The sequence below is a fragment of the Solanum verrucosum genome, unplaced genomic scaffold (assembly GCF_900185275.1).
Source record: "Solanum verrucosum unplaced genomic scaffold, falcon-dt-bn FXZP01000051.1, whole genome shotgun sequence".
Classification (NCBI taxonomy): domain Eukaryota; kingdom Viridiplantae; phylum Streptophyta; class Magnoliopsida; order Solanales; family Solanaceae; genus Solanum; species Solanum verrucosum.
In genome coordinates, this window is record NW_026020110.1 from 1,521,618 (window position 1) to 1,543,816 (window position 22,199).

The window sequence follows — 22,199 nt, forward strand, 5'->3', positions numbered from 1 at the left end:
ATGATTTTACTATGCTTAGCTTGGTCATGCATATCATGTTTTCGATTATGTCCTCTTATTATCATGTTTCATATTTTATTGCATTTCCCTCATACTTAGTATATTCCATGTACTAATGCATACTTGTGCCTACATTGTTTCACTAATGTAGGGTCTGACAATCTCCCTCCTCCCGTCCATGGCTAGTTGGCTCGACCATTCGAAGTTCAAGAGTTGGTGAGTCCTCATATTCTGAGGAACATGTTACCTTTACTTCATTGTCATTATGTTTTAGTTTTTAGACATTGTACATGGTGCACGAGTTAATTCCAAATCACTTCTTAGATGTAGTAGATGGCTTGTCAAGACTATGTTAGAATTCTGCTTATATGTTGTAACACCCCAGAAATTTTTTGAGCTAAGACTTGAACCATTCTTCATTGTGAGTAAGATTTTACCAAGGAATTTAAATTTTTCTTAAGTGTTAAGACCATTAGATGTAGCACCTTGAGTTCCAAAAAGAACGAAAGAGAATTCATTCAAGTCATTCCTAAGTTTTTCTATGTTTTGGGTCAACTTCAAACGACAATAACATTTAGCATAAAATGAGTTAGGAGACCCATACAATATCAAATGAAAGATCTATGAGTCCTCTTTCCAACGCCACCGAGTTTGCTAAAATTTGATCTCAGATGAGGGAGATATGACCATTTGAGTGCAGCCTCTCTAGATAGGGCCTTTCCATCTAAACTAAGGAGGCGTATTTTAATCTTTTCCTTACCCCCACTTAGTCTAAACTTGAATTACACCCAATTAAGGGTCTAAACTAATTTGAATCAGTTTCATTCATCCCCAAAGCATTTAAGGTTTTAGAGAAAAGATTCAAGAAGAGAAAGGTTCAAGGTCTCAAGCGTTCGTTCAAGAAATTCAAGATTTCACCAAGAACCTAGTTCTTAGAGGTATGTAAGCTTTCATAGTGTTGGGTTCGTTCACCCACACGCCAATCATGATTTACATATTCGAATCCATCCATAAACATTGATAAATTTGAGTTGTTAATGAGTTCTTGATGAGTTTTCTTGGAATTTCATTCGTAATCTTGATTGTTGGGGTTTTGATGAGTTCTTGAGATGAATGTTAGTAATTTTAGGATTGTTTTGAGTAGATTATAGTGTACTTATGTTGGGTATTCAAATCTAAATGAGTGGGGGAAGAAACTATTCGATTCTAGGCGAACTAGGATCAGAAAACGAGAAAGAAATTCATCGGGGAAATCTGGGAAAGGGCTGGCACGCTGCCCCACCAATGCGCCATCAGAGCTGCTCTGTAGGTCAGGGGCTGGCGCCCTGCACCACTCAGTACGCCAGGGTCGCCTACCCCCATCCCTTCTCCGTCGTTTGGCCTGTCTGAGTTCTTTCAAAGGGTACCTTTACTCCCTATCAATTCTAACTACTCTAAACTACTTCTAAATATCTAGAAATAATTCAAAACATGAATCATAACCTTGAATTCATAATTCAAATTCAAGGTAGAGTTAAAAGTTAAGTCTTGAGAGTTCTTTCGAGTTATTTTGAGAAAGTCCATTTGAGTCTTTTCGAGGAGTCTTCTAAAGACTCGAGTAAGTGAGTATGAGAATGTATTCACGAGTCTTCAATCTCATTGATATCCTTGAGTCGAGTCGTTTATGCCCATAAATTTCGCATGAACTCCACAATTTGAGTATCTTTGAGAGGACTAGTGTCTTCAAGTTCTAAGTCTTGAGTATTGAGTTCCTAATCCTTTTGAGATGATATTCCTAATTATGGGACTACTACATGTTACCCATGAAGGTCCTTGAGTTGAGTTGTTCATGCCCATAATTTCACATGAACCCTCTGAGTTGAGCATTCTTGAGATGAGTAGTATCATTGAGTCCTTGAGTTCTAGAGTTGTTGATTCTGAGTATTGACTTCTATGTATGGTTATTGAAAACCTTGAATTGAGTCGTTCACATCCATAATTCACCCTATTTTGAGAAGTCTTTTACAATTATTTATAATTTGTTTAAAGGCTTGAGTAAATGAGTATGAGGACGAGTAGAGTCAAGTTTCATTTTTTAAAATGATATATGAGAACTAAGTATTCCCAAGAGTAAATGTTTTTACATTTAAGATGAGAGGAAACACCGATTTCCAAAAGAGTTCATGAGGAGTTTTGAGTACTATCTCTTTTAAGAGAAACCTTTTGAGTAATAATCTCAAGGTTGAGGAAGAGGAAATGTTTTTAAAAAAAACATATGAGCTAAGTATATTTTTGGGAGTAGTATTGAGCACCGATATGGGGGAGAGTTCAAACAACTTACAACCCCTATAAACCTTTTAGCCAACGTGGGTAGAAAGGGTCATACTTTTTAGATGATTCCTTATTGTTTTTAAGCATAGACTAGTAGATCTACTTAGTTGAGGAGTTCTATACCCCAGCAAGGTATAAGACAGTTTTGGCAGCGTGAGCAAGACGTTGTATCATCACATTGCTCATAGTGATGGTTGTCAATTAGAGAATCTCCCAAATTGAATTTATATTGTATATTTACATACAAATGAGTTATTATTGTATTTTTACAAACAATTGAGTTGATATCTATTGTTTTACAACTTTCCATATAATGTATCTTTTATTGTTTCTTTATCCTTGAGTATCTAGAGTCGAGTATCTTATTATTGAGTTGAGCCCTATTTCTCTGAGTTGAGTTGAAATATGTTTCACATAGTTCAGTATCTTATTATTGAGTTGAGCCCTATTTCTCTGAGTTGAATTGAACTATATTTTTCACAGAGTTGAGTTTCTTATTATTGAGTTGAGCCTTATTTCTTTGAGTTGAGTATTTTATTATTGAGTTGAGCCCTATTTCTCTGAGTTGAGTTGAACTATGTTTCACAGAGTTGAGTATCATATTATTGAGTTGGGCCCTTTTTCTCTAAGTTGAGTTGAACTATGTTTCACTGAGTTGAGTATCTTATTATTGAGTTGAGCCCAATTTTCTCTGAGTTGAGTTGAACTGTGTTTCTTTGAGTTGAGTTGAGTTGAGAAGAGTAAGTATGTTTCTTTTCCATCAGTTCAAGCTTATGTTTATGCTTTAGAATTTCCCTTACATGCTCTTACTTTCCATGTACTGACGCCATTTGGCCTGTATCTTTTATGATGTAGATACAGGTATTCAGGGTCATCAACAGAAACTTCATTGATACCACTTGCAATTCTAGTAAGCTTTGGTGAGCCTTCTTATATTCTGGAGGACTTCACCTTTATCTTACAGTTAGTAGTTTTGAGATGTCGTGGGTCTTATCCCGATATCCTTCTGTAATAGTAGGGGCTTCATAGATAGACAAAGTTGACTAGTTTTCAGTATGTATTTTCTTTGAGTTGTTTTTACAAACTTTGAGTTATCTATTTAGTATTGTTCATATTATTCTAAAGTTGAGTATTTGAGCTTATCGAATTTAATTCAGTTTTAAGCTTTTGTATGCTTGACTTAGTCTTCCGCTTGTAGTCAGTCAGCTAAGATGAGGGTTCTCGAGTATCAGCCACGTCCAGGGTGTAGACTCGGGTCGTGACTAAGTTGGTATCAGAGCACATAGTTTAAGTGTCCTAAGGTGTCTATTAAGCCGTGTCAGTAGGGTCTTGTTTATGGTTGTGAGGGCCCCATTTCTATAAACGAGGGACTACAGACATTTAAGAAAAGTTTCTCTTCTTTCATACTCTTAATCGTGTAGTAGAGCTATGTCATAGAGATTTATTCTAACTCGTGCGTTCTCTTATCCATTATACTACCCCTCATACTAAAGTTGGTTGAAGAGTAAAGCCCAAGATCCTTATGGATGAGTTATTCTTGAGGAAGTCATGAGACTGCAGAGGGGCTTGAGAGAAGCCTGTGAGTGAGTTAAGTATTGAGTTCGAGAAAAATGCACTCATATTCATGAATCGAGCATTTGAGCTAAAAGCGAGTTGTACTCTCTTCTCGAAGCCCTTTTTAGCTGAGATCCTTATTCGAAAGTATGCTTAATTCTTGGGTAATATTTTTGCCCTAAAATTTAGTACGAATTACGAGGTTATGAGCAGTAGTAATAAGGAGTGCCCCTTAAGTCAATAGAAAAGTATGCAGAGGTTCAATAATCTAAGGAAATGAGATAGTGATGGGAAAGATAATGTTATTGAAATCATGCACCCAGTCAGTTATAAGTGATGAGTTAATTTATGAGTCAAATAAGGAATAATATTGTTGTGGAGAGTTCTTGTTAGAAGGAAGAGGAATAGTTACTAGTCATGATGAGATAGAGTATATTTTAACCAAAATAGAGTTGATGTCGATGTGTCATCGTGTTAGAGGAGACTAAATACATGTGTTAAATAAGATAACAAAGTATTCATGAAGTGATAGATCTAAGCTAGACTTATATTTTTTCGAGAGGGTCATGATGTTCAGAAGGTTATAAAACTGATTAAGTAATGAGGTATAATAAGTTGGTAAATAGTACTTAAGTTGTGAAAAGGGGAAGTAAACTAGTTTAGAGATGATTAAATAGGTCCATAGCTTTCATGTGTCAGCTTTAGACCTAAAGGGGAGATGATGGGATGAGAAATCAAGTCAAGTGTTGAGAATAAGATAGTAATAAGTTCAAAAGAATATGGGAGATATCTTTTCAGAGGTCCTTGTAGTAATGGAGTGATGTTAGAAGAAGAAGGTTAATGTGTTTATCGTGATAATGATGGTGTGATAATTCCATCTAAGGTTGTAAATAATGAGGAAGAAGAGGATGAGGTTTTACTATGAGAAATAGTTAAATGAGATCCATTAGTTGGTTTTGAGTAGTAATGTGGGAAATTCTAGTTGGTATGGCAGAGATGATGATGGAATGAGAACTTCTTAAGGAGCTGGTTAGTAGGAGTCCATGGAGTTGTTAGAATATTAAGCTTGATTGTGGTGTTGTTAAACATTAGGTGGTTCCCGATATGAGCCCATTGTTGATTAAATGTGGTGGTAAAGAGTAATATTCTTTGGATGAGATTCCCTATAAAGAGGTATAGAACCCAAACCTTAGGATTTGGGTTAAGCTTGACTATAGTAGGAGCGTGTCATTAGACTCAGACTTTGGTAAGATGAGTCATGTACCCTCGTGGGAGCTATGAGTTGAAGCCAATGAGGCATAGTATTCCTAGTCTTACTTCATGCCTAGACTTTCTTTGTTCCAGATAAGGTAACTTCAGAGAAAGAGTGACTATGTTCACAACATCATCGTTCTTGATTTAGGTGCTATAGAAGGACCCAGCACTTGGTACGAATCAGTCCATCATGTGTTAGTAGGCAAGTTCACGAGTCAGAAGAGATAGTGAGAGTAACCCCATTCCATACCCAGTCCAGCCGTCATTCGAGGATGAATGATCCCAAGGGAGAGATAATGTAACACCCCGGAAAATTATTTATAATTTGTTTAAAGGCTTGAGTAAATGAGTATGAGGACGAGTAGAGTCAAGTTTCATTTTTTAAAATGATATATGGGAACTAAGTATTTCCAAGACTAAATGTTTTTACATGTAAGATGAAAGGAAACATTGATTTCCAAAAGAGTTCATGAGGAGTTTTGAGTACTATCTCTTTTAAGAGAAACCTTTTGAGTAATAATCTCAAAGTTGAGGAAGAGGAAATGTTATTTTAAAAAAAACATATGAGCTAAGTATATTTTTGGGAGTAGTATTGAGCACCGATATGGGGGAAAGTTCAAACAACTCACAGCCCCCACAGACCATGTACCCAACGTGGGTAGAAAAGGTCATAATTTTTAGATAATTCCTTATTGATTTTTAAGCATAGACTAGTGGATCCACTTAGTTGAGGAGTTCTATACCCCAGCAAGGTATATGACAGTTCTGGCAGCATGGGCAAGATGTTATATCATCACATAAATCATAGTGATGGATGTCAGTTAGAGAATCTCATATACAGAGTTTATATTGTATTTATTTTACATACAAATGAGTTATTATTGTATTTTTACATACAATTGAGTTGCTATATATTGTTTTATAGCTTTCCATATAATGCATCGTTTATTGTTGATTTATCCTTGAGTATCCAGAGTCGAGTATATTATTATTGAGTTGAGCCCTATTTCTCTGAGCTGAGTTGAACTATGTTTCACAGAGTTGAGTATCTGATTATTGAGTTGAGCCATATTTCTCTGAGTTGAGTTGAACTATGTTTCACAAAGTTGAGTATATTATTATTGAGTCGAGTCTTATTTCTCAGAGTTGAGTTGAACTATGTTTCACTGTGTTGAGTATCTTATTATTGAGTTGAGTCTTATTTCTCTGAGTTGAGTTGAACTATCTTTCACAGAGTTGAGTATCTTATTATTGAGTTGAGCCCTATTTCTCTGAGTTGATTTGAACTATGTTTCACTGAATTGAGCATCTTATTATTGAGTTGAACCCTATTTTATACTAGTTGAGTTGAACTATGTTTCTTTGAGTTGAGTTGAGTTGAGTGAGTTGAGAAGAGGTAAATATGTTTCTTTTCCATCAGTTCAAGCTTATGTTTATGCTTTAGAATTTCCCTTACATGCTCGTACATTCTATGTACTGTTGCCATTTGGCTTGCATCTTTTATGATGTCGATACAGGTATTCAGGTACAGAAGCTTTGTTGATACCACTTGCAGTTCCAGTCAGCTTTGGTGAGCCTTCTTATATTCCGGAGGACTTCACCTTTATCTTACAGTTTTAGTAGTTTTGAGATGTCGTGGGTCTTGTCTCAATATCCTTCTATAATAGTAGATGCTTCATAGATAGACAAAGTTGAGTAGTTTTCAGTATATATCTTCTTTGAGGGGTTTTTACAAACTTTGAATTATCTATTGAGTATTGTTCAGATTATTCTAAAGTTGAGTATTTGAGTTTATCGAATTTAATTCAGTTTTAAGCTTTTGTATGCTTGAGTTAGTCTTTCGCTTGTAGTCAGCCAGGATGAGGGTTCTCGAGTGCCGACCACGTCTAGGGTGTAAACTCGGATCGTGACATATGTCAAATGTTTTACTTTGATATGACTTTTCTTATTTCTATTATATTGTGTAAATGTATATCAAATATCTTGTGTAGAAGCCCTTGGGGTCTTATACACCATAGCATGTCTAGGGTGTACTTTTGATGATGACATACATGTAAACACTCCTTTTTATACTAATAGTCAATTGAAAAAGAATTTTGGAGCAGCTATTTCTCAAAATAAATATGCTCAAATAATTGGTAGTCTAATACATTTTTTGAATTTTACTAGACCTAATATATCTTATGTTGTGTAGATTGAGTAGATATATTCATAATCCTAATAATGATCATTGAAATGCATTGATAAGGCTTTTGAAATATTTGAGAGGTATCATGAATTATGGTATTAATTATAGTGGATTTTCCACTATACTGGAAGGATACAATGACACTAACTAAATCTCTGATTCAGATGAGACAAAATCCACTTATGGTTATGTATTTATCCTTGGTGGGGTGCCATAACATGAAAATAAGCTAAATAGACCATAATTGCTAGATCAACTATGAAATCTAAATTTGTTGCATTAGAGTTGGATGTTAATGAGGATGAATAGTTGAGAAACTTCTTAGCAAATATTCCAATTGAAATAAAACCAACATCTTCTGTATCTATACATTGTAATTTCCAAGCAACGATAGTTATAGCAAATAATAAATCTTTCAATGGGAAAAATAAATATATACATTTGAGACATAACATGATACAACATACGCTAAGAGATGGACTAATTTCCATAGATTATGTGAAGTTAGAAATGAATTTGGTCAATCCCCTCACTATACCTTTGCAATGGAGAGTGATGTCTAGAACATCGAGGGGAATCATGAGATTTTTGTCAACTTGAAAAAATCGACAATGATGGTAACCTGATCTATGTGATTGGAGATATCATGAATTAGGTTCCACTACTAGAAATTTGATATACAACAACAGTTGAGTTACCATTGCAATAGGCTACTATACCGTTGCATTAGCTCTAATGCTAAGGTTTAGGCAACCTCTACAACAGATCGCGTAGTAGTAGCTCTATAGCCACGGTTTTGTCCGACGGTTTATATAACTGTGGCAATAGGAACCCCTATTGCGTCGGTTTACACCTTAAGTATTACACCATGATTAGTTCTCTATTGGGACAATTATTAACCATCGCATTAGACATTTATGCAACGATTATTTAAATGCTATGGCTACAATTTTCTCTTTTTAATCAACAACCATTTCAGTCAATTACCACGGTTTTTATTTGAGAATGCAACAGTTCTAAGCTGCTATGACTATTACTTCATGGCTATTGCTACAGTTATTATAGGGTAATGCACCAATTCTTTTCTTATTGCAATAGTTACTATTAGGCTTTTGCTACATTTATTATTAGGCATTTACAACAGTAACTATTGATCTACTGCCACTAATATTACAAAGCTACTACACCAATATTACCATAGAACATAAAATACACTATTTGATCACAAAAATGAACTCTTCATTACCAAGATTTCAATCCAAGATAGTAATATCAACATATAATAGCAAAATACAAATATTATTTGACTATTCAAAAATGGTGAAACACACCACAATTTTCAATCTTCATCAAAATAAAAAGATTTGTAGAACATAGATGATTAAAGTTAATTAACATCAATCCAGTCAGCTCCTATGTCAAGTCTTTAATACTGCTTTCATCTCCTTCTTCAATTTCATCACCTACAATAAAATACAAAATAATTTAGCAATGTTTACATTAAGTTATGATAGTGAAAGATGTGAAAGTTAAAAGTCATGCATTCACAATGGTTGTGCCTTTGTTGATTGCCATTTGAACAACCAAGACTTACTTAACAAACAAGACACATAATTTAGTCAAATTGATCAACAATGTTTCAGCCACACACTAAATAAAGCACAACCAATTAAGCTCAACCATTCTAGCAGAATTGTACTCAACCATACTAGCAGAATTGTTCTCAACCAATTAAACTATTTCTTGAAGGAAATAGCATGACAAATAGTTTCTACAAGGTGCAAAACTTACAATAGGTAACTGCCAGAAGACATTCTACCATCCGCGGAGAGCACTCCTAGGTGAAGAAGCAATAAAGAACCACTAAAATCATAAAATACTTAACCAACAAGAGCCTACATTTAGGGTTGTCAAACGTATGATCAATACCTCAAATACATAAAAAAAAATTGAATAATACACTCAAATCATTATTGCATAAATCTCAATTTTCTTCCATCAAGTTTCACAAAGATCAAATTCATAGAATCAGTTCATTATTTCCTTATATCCTACTAAATAGTAATAAATTTCACATCATTTTCTTGTAACTCAACATTGTAAATCTGAAAGAAAATAGAGTACTTAAGCTCACTTTTAATGAACGATAACGACAAACAAGAATAAGAAGAAGAAGAAGAAGAGGAAGAAATTGAATAAGAAAATTAGCGACACTAACCTTGATCAGCCGCTTGTGCAAAATTACAAGTTTCTCTTGGAGAAGGAATGGACAATGTTGCTAGTATATTACGATCAATTAAACCCGCATGCTGAAGTTGTGAAATTACATCCGTAAAAACTTCTTGTCGCACAGTTTTCTTTTGTTCCTCCATTTGTTTCTCCATCTTTTGAATTCTTTCTTGCATTTGCTGCACTACATCATTTGTGACATTTAAAGGTTGTTCAGAATTTCCAGCTTTTCTTTTCAATGTCGTCTTTGTAACCCCCACTCCATATAGTCTTAGACATCCTGGATGTTCAGGACCAATGACGGCTGAAAATGCATCAACAGACTGATCGTTTGTGTCCATTTGTGTTTCAATTTCCTCCATTTCAGCCTAACAAAGCATATCCAATAAGTAGTCATGTAAATTAAAATTTAGAACACATATTTGATCTCAATAAAAACTTGTAAATAAACAACAGTCATACAATTTTACTATTTGTGTTTTCATTTGAGGTCTTGTATAAACGCCCAGGTTTCCTTGTTCTTGTGACCACGAAGATCTCCTTAGTTGATACAGTTTCCGTTTCATTTTCCTAGTCAAACAAAAATAAATATAAAAAATTTCTTAAATAACGGTTAAGAATCATTAATAAATAATAGAATGCACCAATTTGTTACAGATTAAAGAAAAACTCTTTTTGCCTGCGGTGTGTGGATTCGTCAGCATTTTTCGATTCTTAGTATTTGTTTCAGACATTTTCTGCAAATAAATAAATGAATAATGTAAATCAAAAGCAATGGTGCTACATCATGTACTATAAAAGGTCAATGCTCCTTATTTTCTAACTAATATCAAAAGGTAAAATTTAGATTTATCCCAATGTAACAAACAGTAGTAAAAATATATAGTTCATGCCTCCATACTGGCCAATTACTCACACTTGTATTAGAATGCTCCTACGTCCAAACAAGTCATTGTAACTTAATTTAAAGATACATGTTTAGACTCTAACTAAAAGTCTGCACAAATGCATTTCTGGTGGTCCTCCATTCAAGTTGCTTCTTGTTTATAGAATGTATCTTATTGGAAGACTAAAAATTCAGTCTCTCATTCTTAGTAATTGATAATGAACAAGAAATTTACTTAGGTGATACATCTGGTTATTCTTTTTCACTTAACAATGAGCTAGACATATCATCACTACCACTCAATGGAACATCATCTGAGAGTGGAGGATACATACTGATCCATACATATCATCTCTCTACTTATATGTGAATCGCTTATGGCTTCAATAAAAGATAAAGTGATTGAGTTATCTAAGTATGTTTCAACCCTGAGTATAGCCTGAAGAACAAGTTGTTTGAAGAAACTTTTAAGATATCAACTAGCAATTTAAAACAAAAAAAATCAGACCAATCACCACCCTGGCAAAAGAAACTACACTACACAGAAGAGAATAGAAAAATAAAAAAATTGTCAACTTGAGACTCTGAAATACATTTTACCTTGAATTTCTCAGACTTTCAATATTTGAGGAGCTCTCTAAACTGACATTTTGGAATATGACTGGGCTTTTTGGCCATTTGAATTTCATCATTGTTGTACGGGTCGTAATAATTGATCTTCAAATCAGTTCTGTGCCTTTTCCAAGCTTCTCGAATTGTTACCAAAGTCCAACCTTTCACAACTTCAGGAATAATGTATTTCTCCTACACTTTCATGTCATTCAGTTAACAAACAGATGCAAAACACTTTACAAATATTTAAATATTGAAAATTTCAGACCTTGGTGTAATCCCATAAATCCTTTTTGGTGTCCATGTTCCTCCAATCAAATATATCAAATGGGCAAAGTGTCGCAGTTCTTGCCAATGTGCCTAGGAAGCTACTTAACTCTGTTACAACTTCATCAGTAGGACCAACAAGTTGATTTAACCTATTTAGTGTGATCAATTTACGCTCGCGTCGGCTATGTACATTATGCATTTGTGTTCTGCCTCTTGTATTTTGAGTGGGAAGGCCTTCAACAATAAGAAAATACAAGAAATTAGAAATCATGGATGAATGCAATAAGTTTCTAAGCATATATGTTACCTTGTTCTTCAGATTGTTCATTTGTTGGAGGAATGGTAGAAATCATTTGCACTTGCTCCTTTAGAGGCTGCTCCTCTGGAGGTTGCTCATCTACATATTGTCTATTTGCTTCAGATTGTCCATTTGCTTCAGATTGTGGTGCTACTGGTTGTTGTTCTTCAATTAATTTTAGAAGATGTCCTTTCTCTAACTCTATAGCTTTGTTGTAAATAACCGTCGTTTTTTATTTTCCAAGAATGATAACGATCTAGATTTAGCGAAGTTCTTTTTTGCTTTTTTGTTTTCTTTTTTTTGAAGGCTCTTATTGACTCATGACTATTCAAATCTGAACAAATAATCACAAAGATCTTACAAATCACATTTTTTATCAGTAAAACTGCATAAATCTAACTTTCAGATGGAACAACAACAACCATGAGGCACTAAATAGAGGTGGAACATTTTTTCTGAACAAGCATCCTAACTCCAACAAGCGATGAACTAGCAGAAGTTGATATGCCAGACTTCGGCTACATCTAATACTTCTTTAAAGAAAAACAAACATCTAGTACTTAACACCAGTAAATCAGCAAAATTTCAGAATATGAGAAATAAAGATAGATATATTAGAACCTGAATTCTTATTGGTCGACTGTGAAGTTGAAGATTCCTCAGAGAACGTAGAAACATGAATACTGAAAAATGAATAATAGAGAAAAAAGACTTAACAAACGTATTAATCTCAAAAGAAGTATATATCCAGAGACAAACTTATAAAATAAGCACATTAATAGAAACAGAAGAAGAGACAATCAACATTCATAATTGATATGATGTAATTCAAAGGGAATTTATTACTTACTACAAAAAAATAGTATATATCTGAACTAGTTAAAAAGATCCTTTGTGAATCATCAACCTTCATCCAATTCCCAATCAGTATCATCAACTTTATCATCAACCTACATCTTCAGAATGTTGTGCAAGGGAAGACACTTCAATGATAATAACAGGGAGATCTTCTCTTGACCATCTAACATCAACATCGAGTAATCTTTCTAATGAACCAATGTCATCATGATTAGCCTCCCTCCAAAATGTTTCTTCAATATTAGGACAATTCTCTTCCTCCAAATCATACAAGTCAATAGGAACTTTATTTTTTGCATAATAAACATTTTTCTCAATTGGGTCCTCCATGTAAAAAACTTGATGGACTTGAGATGCTAGTACAAAAGGATCATTTGTGCTACATTTTCTGTTGAAGTATACCCGAGTCAATCTATATTCATCAACTTCATTATGAAACCAATCACATCTAAATAGCACAACACAAAGACAACCCCAATTGAAAGGATTTTCTACAGAGAACTTAAGTTGTAGATATTTACTATAGTTAAATGATTCATGGATTCAAGTTTTTTAGTATTTTGTTGAAAAAATCAGAATGCTGATTGATTTTCTTAAAATTAGAGCAGTTCACCAGTCATTTCCTAACAAATTCATACTTGGTCACAAGCTGAAAATTTAATGCAACAGGGAATCAATATTTTTTGGATTTATTAAAACAAATACAGTTATTTCTACTGTCCATACCTAACTTTATTTGTCAATGATTGTTCATAATCTTTCCTAATGCTCAACTTCAACAGCTCGTTCTAGTTTCCTCTTTCATAAACTGATCCCACATCAACTACAAAACTCAGTCTACTATCTTTATACAACAAAATTTTCCATGTTAATGGGCATCCAAATGACATGAGTCACTTGTAGGTGGATAAGGTAAATCAAAATCTATAAGATAAAAATTAATACATCACGAGGACTTGCAAGTACAAAGTTAGAATTTCCTAATCACTTTACAAAAAAACAGATTTGAAATTCAAAGGTTTAGCATCAAACTCTCAAAAGATCCCTAAATATAAAATGTTAAACAAATAATTTAGAGTATCTCAACAAGAACCGTCATTTCAACTATGTTTTTGCCATCTACCTTTAATTTGACAAAATTGGAAAACTTAACAGTGAAGTTAGTACATGAATTTGTTGTATTATTGAAGAATCATTTGTGATTGATCTATAACAAGGTCATTTATGGGCCAAGAAAGTTAACAGCTTAAATCATTTTTCAATGACAAATAGTTCTTTCACAAACTCAAGGCAAAATCTCTCTAAATTTTCAGCACATAAATATATATACTAGTTTAGTCCTTACATAAATATAGAAAGAAGTAAAAGAAAGAATAGTAATAATAAGAAGCTCTAAGAGGGCTAGAGATTGTCAATTATAGATTCAATCATTTCTTACTTAGAAGTATTAGGTGCCTTATTTCTAAATTTCGGCAATTTGATGTCTCATCTGTATCAAGGGTGAACTCAGAAATTTAATAAATAAAAGCTAGCCACAAATTTCACCATAAAAAATACAATAAAATTGAGTTTTCACCTATTGATTTACTTAGATTGGACATCAGTTAAATGAAATCTTCTACTTACAATCAATAATGATATTTTTGCTGACTATATAGAGAACTTGACTGCGTTTTCTATAGATATATCGTATAGTTAGCAAGTCACACTAGGAAAATTGTAAATATAGACAATCGACACTAACCCAATTTCTAAATCAGAACAAGAAAGATAGAAATCGAACAAAGAAACAATAACAACCAGTGGTTATCAAAAGAGGGACTACAAAATTACATTTTCTAAGCTTAAAGATACAACAACTAGAATAATGAAAATTCTCAAATCTAGTGTTGGGTTTTCACATCTGAAAAAGGGATACGATATCGACGAATCAAAAGAGAAAAATGATAAAAATCACTATGGAACTCACATACGTATTTGTTGTAGCAAGACATCTGCAAAAATTAAAGTTCAAAACAACAACTTTAGACTTTCGTCTAACAGGGGATTTCAGTTCACATTCAAAGACCTAGAAAATCACTTTAAATTGTATTTCAACAACTTTGAAAATCAGTTTATAGTACATTTCAGTTCACTCAAAATGCAAATAAAAATACTACAAGCATTAGAACGAAATAAACTACCAATTGGGTATTGGCTAATAAAATTGAAACAACTTCTTAAAGAAATTTCGCAGAGAGTTCATAAATCTTCACCAAATCTAAAATACAAACAATAAACCACAAATAGATTACATCACAGACCTAAATTAGAAAAAATAACATAAATTTCAGACAAACTCATTTGTTATTCTTTACTACTTTTGAGAAACCCTTCAATGGAGTTTCAGATTATGCAAAATAGTATGTGCATAACAAATTAGAGACAATGGGTACTTAGAAATAATGGAGTAGATAGAGGAAACTTAAAAGTAGTACACCTATATATGCAAAAGCTTGCAGTCGACGAAGATTCTTGTTGAGAATAAGACCACTGGAGATGAACTGAAGAAGCCCAGATTGAAGAAAACGAAGAATCTCACTCTGAAGAAGAAGACCTAAGCTTGTCGAAGAATTCTATTGCCGTTAGCCGCAACTCATCGTTACGCTAAAGAAGAAGACCGATGCTTTTCAGAAACCCTTTTTGGAAGAAGACTAGAAATTTTAGCCCAAATGAAATTAATGGCACTTTAGCTAAAGTAGTGGAGGGAAATAAATTTTTTGGGGAATAAAATTCGCGGGTTGGCTAAAAATAATTTTTTTCACTAAAATAACCGTTACCACATAGTCCTTAAGTGCAACGATTGTAAAATATGTTGCCATAGGCACTCTGTAGCGACAGTTTTAAGAATGATGCTACGGTTATCTTTAATTATTGTTCTATTAGATCCCATGATATGTTGCAACAGTCATAACTGTTGCAATAGATAATATATTGCAACAGTTGTATAAGTGTTGCCAAATATCTGTGGCAATAGGTCAAACTTCTAGTAGTGTTCATATGGGTAATAACAAGTCATTAGTTGATTAAACGGTGCACTATAAAATATGTCCCTTCCTATGGTGTGTGAACATAGTGCAATACAAAGTGAGGTTGATTAAAATCTTAATGCAATTCATATCCTTTATAGGTGGTGTATTTCTCTGTAAAATACATTTGATAAATGGATCTATACGAGTGTGGAGTGGGGCTGCTCCTATGAAGTTGTGACAAATTTCTAGTGCACTCATGAATACTTGGCACACACATGACTTAGTGGCGCAAAACCGCAATGAATAACAAAGTGTCTGGAGGCACAATGTGATAGATAAGACGTTGAACTTATAAAAGCTTGATTCATAGAAAATCTAAACTTCACCAACGATTCTGTAAGTTTAATCTTAATTTATCTAGGTCCAAGAGACACCAGATTCGACGCATTATTCTCACTTTGAAAACCCAAAAAAAATGTCTTAATTTTTATGCATCTTCTTTTTGAGACAACCGGGGGATTGTTAGGAAAAACAATTATTGGCAGAAAATTATTCAAAAAGGTGTATTATTTTTGGTCAAAATAGTGGTGTTGCCTAACGTTCTAATTCTTCTTAATGACCAAAATAGTACTGTTGACCAACGTTCCAATTCTTCTTTTTAATATAACCATCATTGACTTTATGACATTTATCTTCCATTTCTTTATTACTTTTTGGAATGTTGGCAGATGGAGTTTTGATACTCTTTCCTTTTACTATATATACTTCACCATTGCTGATAGTGGAGAACGAGAAAAACACATCAACAATTTCTTCATACCTCTTTTATATTTCTTGGGTATTTTTGTTATAAATTTTTTGTTGTTCATTTTCCTAGATTATTCTAAAAGAACTTGTTGAATCCTAAGGGATACACTACCTCAAAAATGATCTTTAGCAGTAATTAATTAACAGTAATAACTTAATTACCACTAAATATGTACTTTTAGCGGCAATTAACACTCTTTATATATGTCAATGGATCCAATGACAATTAATTAATGTTGGTAAAAACTTTAACACTCTTAATGTGCATATTTATTACCGCTAAAAGATGTTTTTGTTGTAGTGATATATTATACCAGTGAAATATCATAAGAACAATGACTTACACGCCTGGAGCTATCAATAATCCGTGATTGTATGACAAGATTCGCAACATGCTCTATGGACAATGTCTACGGAGAAGATCGGTACGAAGAGCCACCAACTCCAATGGGTGGCTGAAGTCATTGCGTTTGGTCATCCAACATGGGACACATTGGGTGGTGAGATATCTAGACAAGACCTCCAGTTTGAAGCCAAGTTATTGCTTGACTTTGTTTTGTCCCAATTAATTCCATCTAAGAATGAAGAAAAAGTCCACATTGAGGCGCTCATACATATAATACTATGTATTGGGCAAAATTTTGCATGTAAATTTGGAAAATTGTATAAATATTTACTTGGGAATAAAGATATCCAACTTTTAACATCATACTCAAAGATATCCAGCATTATTCAGATTTAACCTCATACCCAAAGACATCCAACTTTATTCAGAATAAAGATATCTCTATTTGCATGTAAACTTGGGAATTGTATGGGATCATGATCCACATATTATTCAGATTTAACCTCATACTTATTTCCAAATAATTCTATTCGGAACATCAGTAATGAGAATGGGAATAGATAATAGTAATAGATAAACGGTTCTAAACTGCATATATCAAGAGAAAAACAAACCCAATATATGTCAACTACTAATTGGAAAGTGACTGCCGTTCATTAGAATAATAATAATAATAATAATATAAAAAAAAACACAACCACCACCTAAAATATATTTATATAAAGGATTATTAGCTGTTAATCTACAAAAGGGATTCTTTATTCAAGTTGTTGTCTATCTTGCTTCTAGTGGTCCATAAACAAATACTAGCAAAAGAAGACTTATCAAGAACTTTGGTGTAGAGGAACAAGAAGACGACTTTGTGAAGGATCATAGCAACGATGGCCGATCCTGTAATTGGAGCTACTCTTCAAGTTGTGCTTGAGAAGTTGCTTTCTCTAATTATCGAGGAGCTCAAAAGCTTAAGGAACTTCAACAATGATCTGGAAATGCTGATACAAAATGTATCCTTGATCCAAGCTTTCATTCATGACGTTGAAAGACCACAAGTTGAGAAACAGGTTGTGGAACAATGGCTCATGAGGCTTGAGAGAGTTGCTGAAAATGCTGAAAATGTGTTTGATCAATTAAGATATGAATCTCTCAAAACAAAAGTGATGAAGATCAGAAACAGCCCAGTGAAAAAGGTCCGTGACTTCTTTTCTCATACTTCTTTTAAGTGCAAAATGTCTCGAAAAATCAACAACGTCACTCAAGAGTTGATGGCTATCAATAAGTTAGCCAAACACCTGGGTATCCAATCACTGATAGTTCCTTCTCCGCAAATACTACAAATTCGAGAAACAGATTCCTTAGTAATTATTTCGGATGTTGTTGGTAGAGATAAGGATGTTTCTGATATAAAGGAGAAGATTTTGAAAATGAGAGAGGATGTTGTTCTGTGCACCATTCCCATAGTAGGTATGGGGGGTTTAGGGAAAACAACAGTGGCTAAAAGAATTTTTAATGATGAACAGATCGAGAAACACTTTGAAAAGAGAGTTTGGTTGTGTCTACCTGAAATGTCCGAAATGAAGAGCTTTCTTGAACTGATCCTCGAATCATTGACAGAGAGGAAACTTGAGGTCCAGAGCAGAGATATAATAGTCAAGAAACTCCGAGATGAACTGACAGGAAGAAAGTATTTGCTTGTCCTGGATGATTTGTGGCGTGTTGACCCAACACTGTGGCATGAGTTTGTGGACACCTTGCGAGGAATAAATACATCTCGAGGAAACTGCATTCTTGTGACTACCCGTATGGAACTGGTGGCGTCTGCAGTAGTAGTAGGACCTCATATGTTGGAAAAATTAACAGAACAACATTGCTGGTCAATTTTCAAACAAAAAGCATTTGTTGATGGAGAAGTTCCAGAGGAAATAATGAGTATGGAGAAAAGGATTGGTGAAATGTGCCAAGGTCTACCTTTGGCTGCAAGTGTGTTAGGAGGCCTCCTACGCAACAAGAAAAAACATGAATGGCAGGCAATTCTTGATGGCAATCCCCTTGTTCCACTTGATCAAGATGACAATGGAGAAAATAGCTTAAAGAAAATCCTAAAACTCAGCTTTAATTATCTACCATCTCCACACCTGAAAAAATGTTTTGCTTACTTTGCAATGTTTCCAAAAGATTTTGAGTTTGAAAAGGACCAACTTATCCAACTCTGGATGGCAGAAGGATATCTTTGTCCATTTCAAGATGCCGTTCTAATGGAAGATGTTGGGAATAAGTTTTTTCAACTTTTGTTGCAATATTCCTTGCTGCAAGATGTGAAGCTAGATGAGCACAGTAATATAACACACTGTAAGATGCATGATCTTGTGCATGATTTGGCTGGAGATATTTTAAAATCTAAATTATTTGATCAAAAGAGCGTCAAAGGAGAAAATCTGTCTCAAGTGCGATACTTTGGATGGGACTCACCAAGGGATCAAATAGATAAGATAAATGAGCCAGGACGTTTGTACACATTGTTCTGGAGATGCAATTCTGTACCTGAAGATGTGTTATTGAGTTTTAAGTTCTTGAGAGTTTTAAATTTGTCCAAGTCAGGTATGTGGGAGTTGACAGTTTCAGTTGGCAAGCTAATACATTTGAGATATCTTTATCTCTCTGACACTAATATCAAAGCTTTGCCTGACTCCATATGCAAGCTCTACAATTTGCAAACGTTACGAGTCAATAACTGTTATTATCTTGAGGAACTTCCAGATGAGATGGGAAATATGATAAGTTTGAGACATATATATAGCAAACCTCTTCATAATAAGCATTTTCGGATGCCATTTAACATGGGGAAATTGACTTGTCTTCAGACCCTACAGTATTTCGAGGTGGGTATAGAGCAAGGTCGTCGATTAGTAGAATTAGGTTGTTTGGAAAACCTTAGAGGTGAATTGACAATCAGAGGTCTCCAATTAGTTGGTAATAAGGAAGAAGCTCAAACAACATATCTACAGGAGAAACCAAACATCTACAAACTGGCATATTTATGGTCCCATGATGAACCAGAAGGATGTGAGACTAATGATGAGCATGTGTTGGATGGCCTTCAACCGCATCCGAACTTGAAAACCTTAGAAGTGGAGGAGTATTTAGGGACTAAATTTCCTTCATGGTTCAATGAAGAATTTCTACCAAATTTAGTCAAGTTAAAGTTAATTGATTGCAAAAGGTGCAGAAAAATTCCATTGCTTGGCCAACTGAAATTCCTTCGGCATCTTGAGCTGGTAGGGTTCCATAAGGTGGAGTGTATTGGAACTACATTTTATGCGATTGATGGTAACAATAATGGAAATATCCAAGTGTTCCCGTCATTGAAAGAACTAGTATTGGAGGATATGCCTAGCCTTATTGAGTGGAAGGGAGTGGAATTGATACCAACAACAAATGGTGGTAGAGATGAAGTAATTGGAGTAAGAATGTTCCTTGGGCTTGAGAAGTTGAGGATTACAAAGTGTCCATTGCTAAAAAGTACTCCAAATCAATTTGAAATCCTACGTGAATTAATAATTGAAGGAGTTGACAGTGGAGTGCCATTGTTGAACTTGTGCAGCAACTTGACATCTCTAGTAAAACTTGATCTCAGTGATGTGAAAGAGCTCACTTGTCTTCCAGATGAAATTCTACGCAACAATGTTTCTCTTCAATTCCTGTCAGTCTCCGACTGTGGAGAGTTTCGTGAATTTCCACAAAGCTTGTACAATCTCCATTCTCTTAAGAGCTTAGAAATATCCTTCTGCACCAATTTCAGTTCCTTTCCTGTTCCAAGTGGAGAGAATTATTTGACTTCCCTTCAAAGTCTTCAGTTATTTTGTTGTGATGAACTGACCATTTTACCAAGTGGAATGATAGAGCATTGTCGGTCTCTGGAGACCTTGTTGGTCAGCTACTGTAACAACTTAGTTTCCTTTCCTTTACATGTGTGGGAAATGCCTTCACTTTCAGATTTGGATATATCAGAATGTCCAAAATTGATAAGTGTACCTGCAGGGGGACTTCACCGTCTCACCGGGTTAAGGGCATTGTGTATTGGTCCTTTCTCAGAGATGGTGGATTTTGAGGCATTCCAATTGATATTTAATGGCATTCAGCAGCTGTTGTCCTTTCGTAGATTGTATGTGTACAGACGTTTGCACTGGGATTCTCTGCCCTATCAGCTTATGCAACTCTCTTTCCTAACTCATATTCGAATATATGACTTTGGAATCAAGGCTATTCCTCATACACTTGGAAATCTTACTTCTCTTGAAACATTAGAGCTAAGGAGCTGCAAACGGCTACAACATGTGGACTTGTTACATGTCATGCCCAAATTGCGGTATTTGTGGATAGATGATTGTCCATTGTTAGAAGCTCTGATGGATGGAATCGTCAACCTTATTTCTTTGGAAGTGTTAACTTTATCAAATTGCGAAAAACTAAAGCATCTGCCATCCAGAGATGTCATGCAACGCCTCACCAAATTATGGAGCCTGCAAATTGAAGGCTGCCCACAGTTAAAAGAAAGTTGCACCAAACTGTCAGTGGTTCAAGATTTCTCATCTTCGAGTAATTAACATGATGGGGTTCACGACCATTCAGAACTTGTGTAAGCCTCTGTTTCTCTTTCAGTTTTTGAATGATTATTTTATCAATGAATCGGATTCTGTGCCTTACCTTTTATCATTTTGCACTTCCACTTGAAACCAACTGTTGTTCTTCAAATTCTTCATCATACAAGGAATGTCTATATTCCTTTAAAGAAAGGAGCAATCACATATCTCTGAGTCTCTCTGGTTTGCGTGACCTTACATCCGTGGAGTTGGTTCGTAAGAAAATTTCTTTGTTGGGCATGATAATCATGCATGCAACAAGAGTCTTTTCCAAAATTTACTCTTTATAATGGGGGATATATTCAATTATTAAGAATACATGTGGTTTTTTTTCCCAATATTCCATTTGGATTTTTCTATTGGAACATTTTTTTTCTTACTTCGTTTATGTAGTCCTTGAAATATGAATAATTACTCGTTTCTGAAGTAATTTTATGCACAGACTGACATATAGGAACAAGTAATTCAATTGCTGCTCAATAATGACTCAAATGCATTGCAAAAGATTGCTCTAAAATTTATTTCTTTTTTGCAGATCAAATTTTACTAGACGTGCAAAATGAGATTATCGACCCATTCAGGTTTTGTTTGAGTACTGAATAACTTTTTGCCCAGAATGAAATCTACATATGTAACATCAAAAAGCTAAAAGCATTAATGAGAAACTACCCGGGTCTGTCCTCAGTCTTTGGATGACTGTGTGTTCCTTTTTATTTTCCATGTAAGTTTCTGCAATTTATTTGACCCTTAAAGTCTGATATCTACTCTTCATTTGTAACATCTCGAACTATCAGACTATGGTTTGAATAGTTCCAAGAATTTTAATTTAAATCTTCTGTAAGAATTCTTGTATAATATATGCAATTTGAAATTAGACATAACCTATCAAATTATAGTCCTTTGAGTCTAGTTTACTACGCATCCAACCGTTGTCAATCC

The 22,199-nt window shown here is 34.3% G+C and overlaps 3 protein-coding genes across 3 annotated transcripts in view; 1 reads left to right on the forward strand and 2 right to left on the reverse strand.

The window, feature by feature from the left end:
• LOC125825309 (protein phosphatase 2C and cyclic nucleotide-binding/kinase domain-containing protein) overlaps window positions 1–22,199 on the reverse strand; it is a 532,052-nt gene that overhangs the window by 96,257 nt on the left and 413,596 nt on the right. The gene's annotated exons all lie outside the window — the stretch shown is intronic.
• LOC125825319 (uncharacterized) lies at window positions 8,720–10,269 on the reverse strand. Its single transcript, XM_049504663.1, has 4 exons — window positions 10,180–10,269; window positions 9,998–10,105; window positions 9,525–9,714; window positions 8,720–8,769 (listed from the first exon to the last, which is right to left on the reverse strand). The coding sequence occupies exons 1-4, from the start codon at window positions 10,267–10,269 to the stop codon at window positions 8,720–8,722; spliced, it is 438 nt and encodes a 145-aa protein (XP_049360620.1).
• Window positions 17,505–21,224, forward strand: LOC125825358 (putative disease resistance protein RGA1). Its single transcript, XM_049504699.1, has one exon. It carries the CDS (start codon window positions 17,505–17,507, stop codon window positions 21,222–21,224), a length of 3,720 nt encoding a protein of 1,239 aa, XP_049360656.1.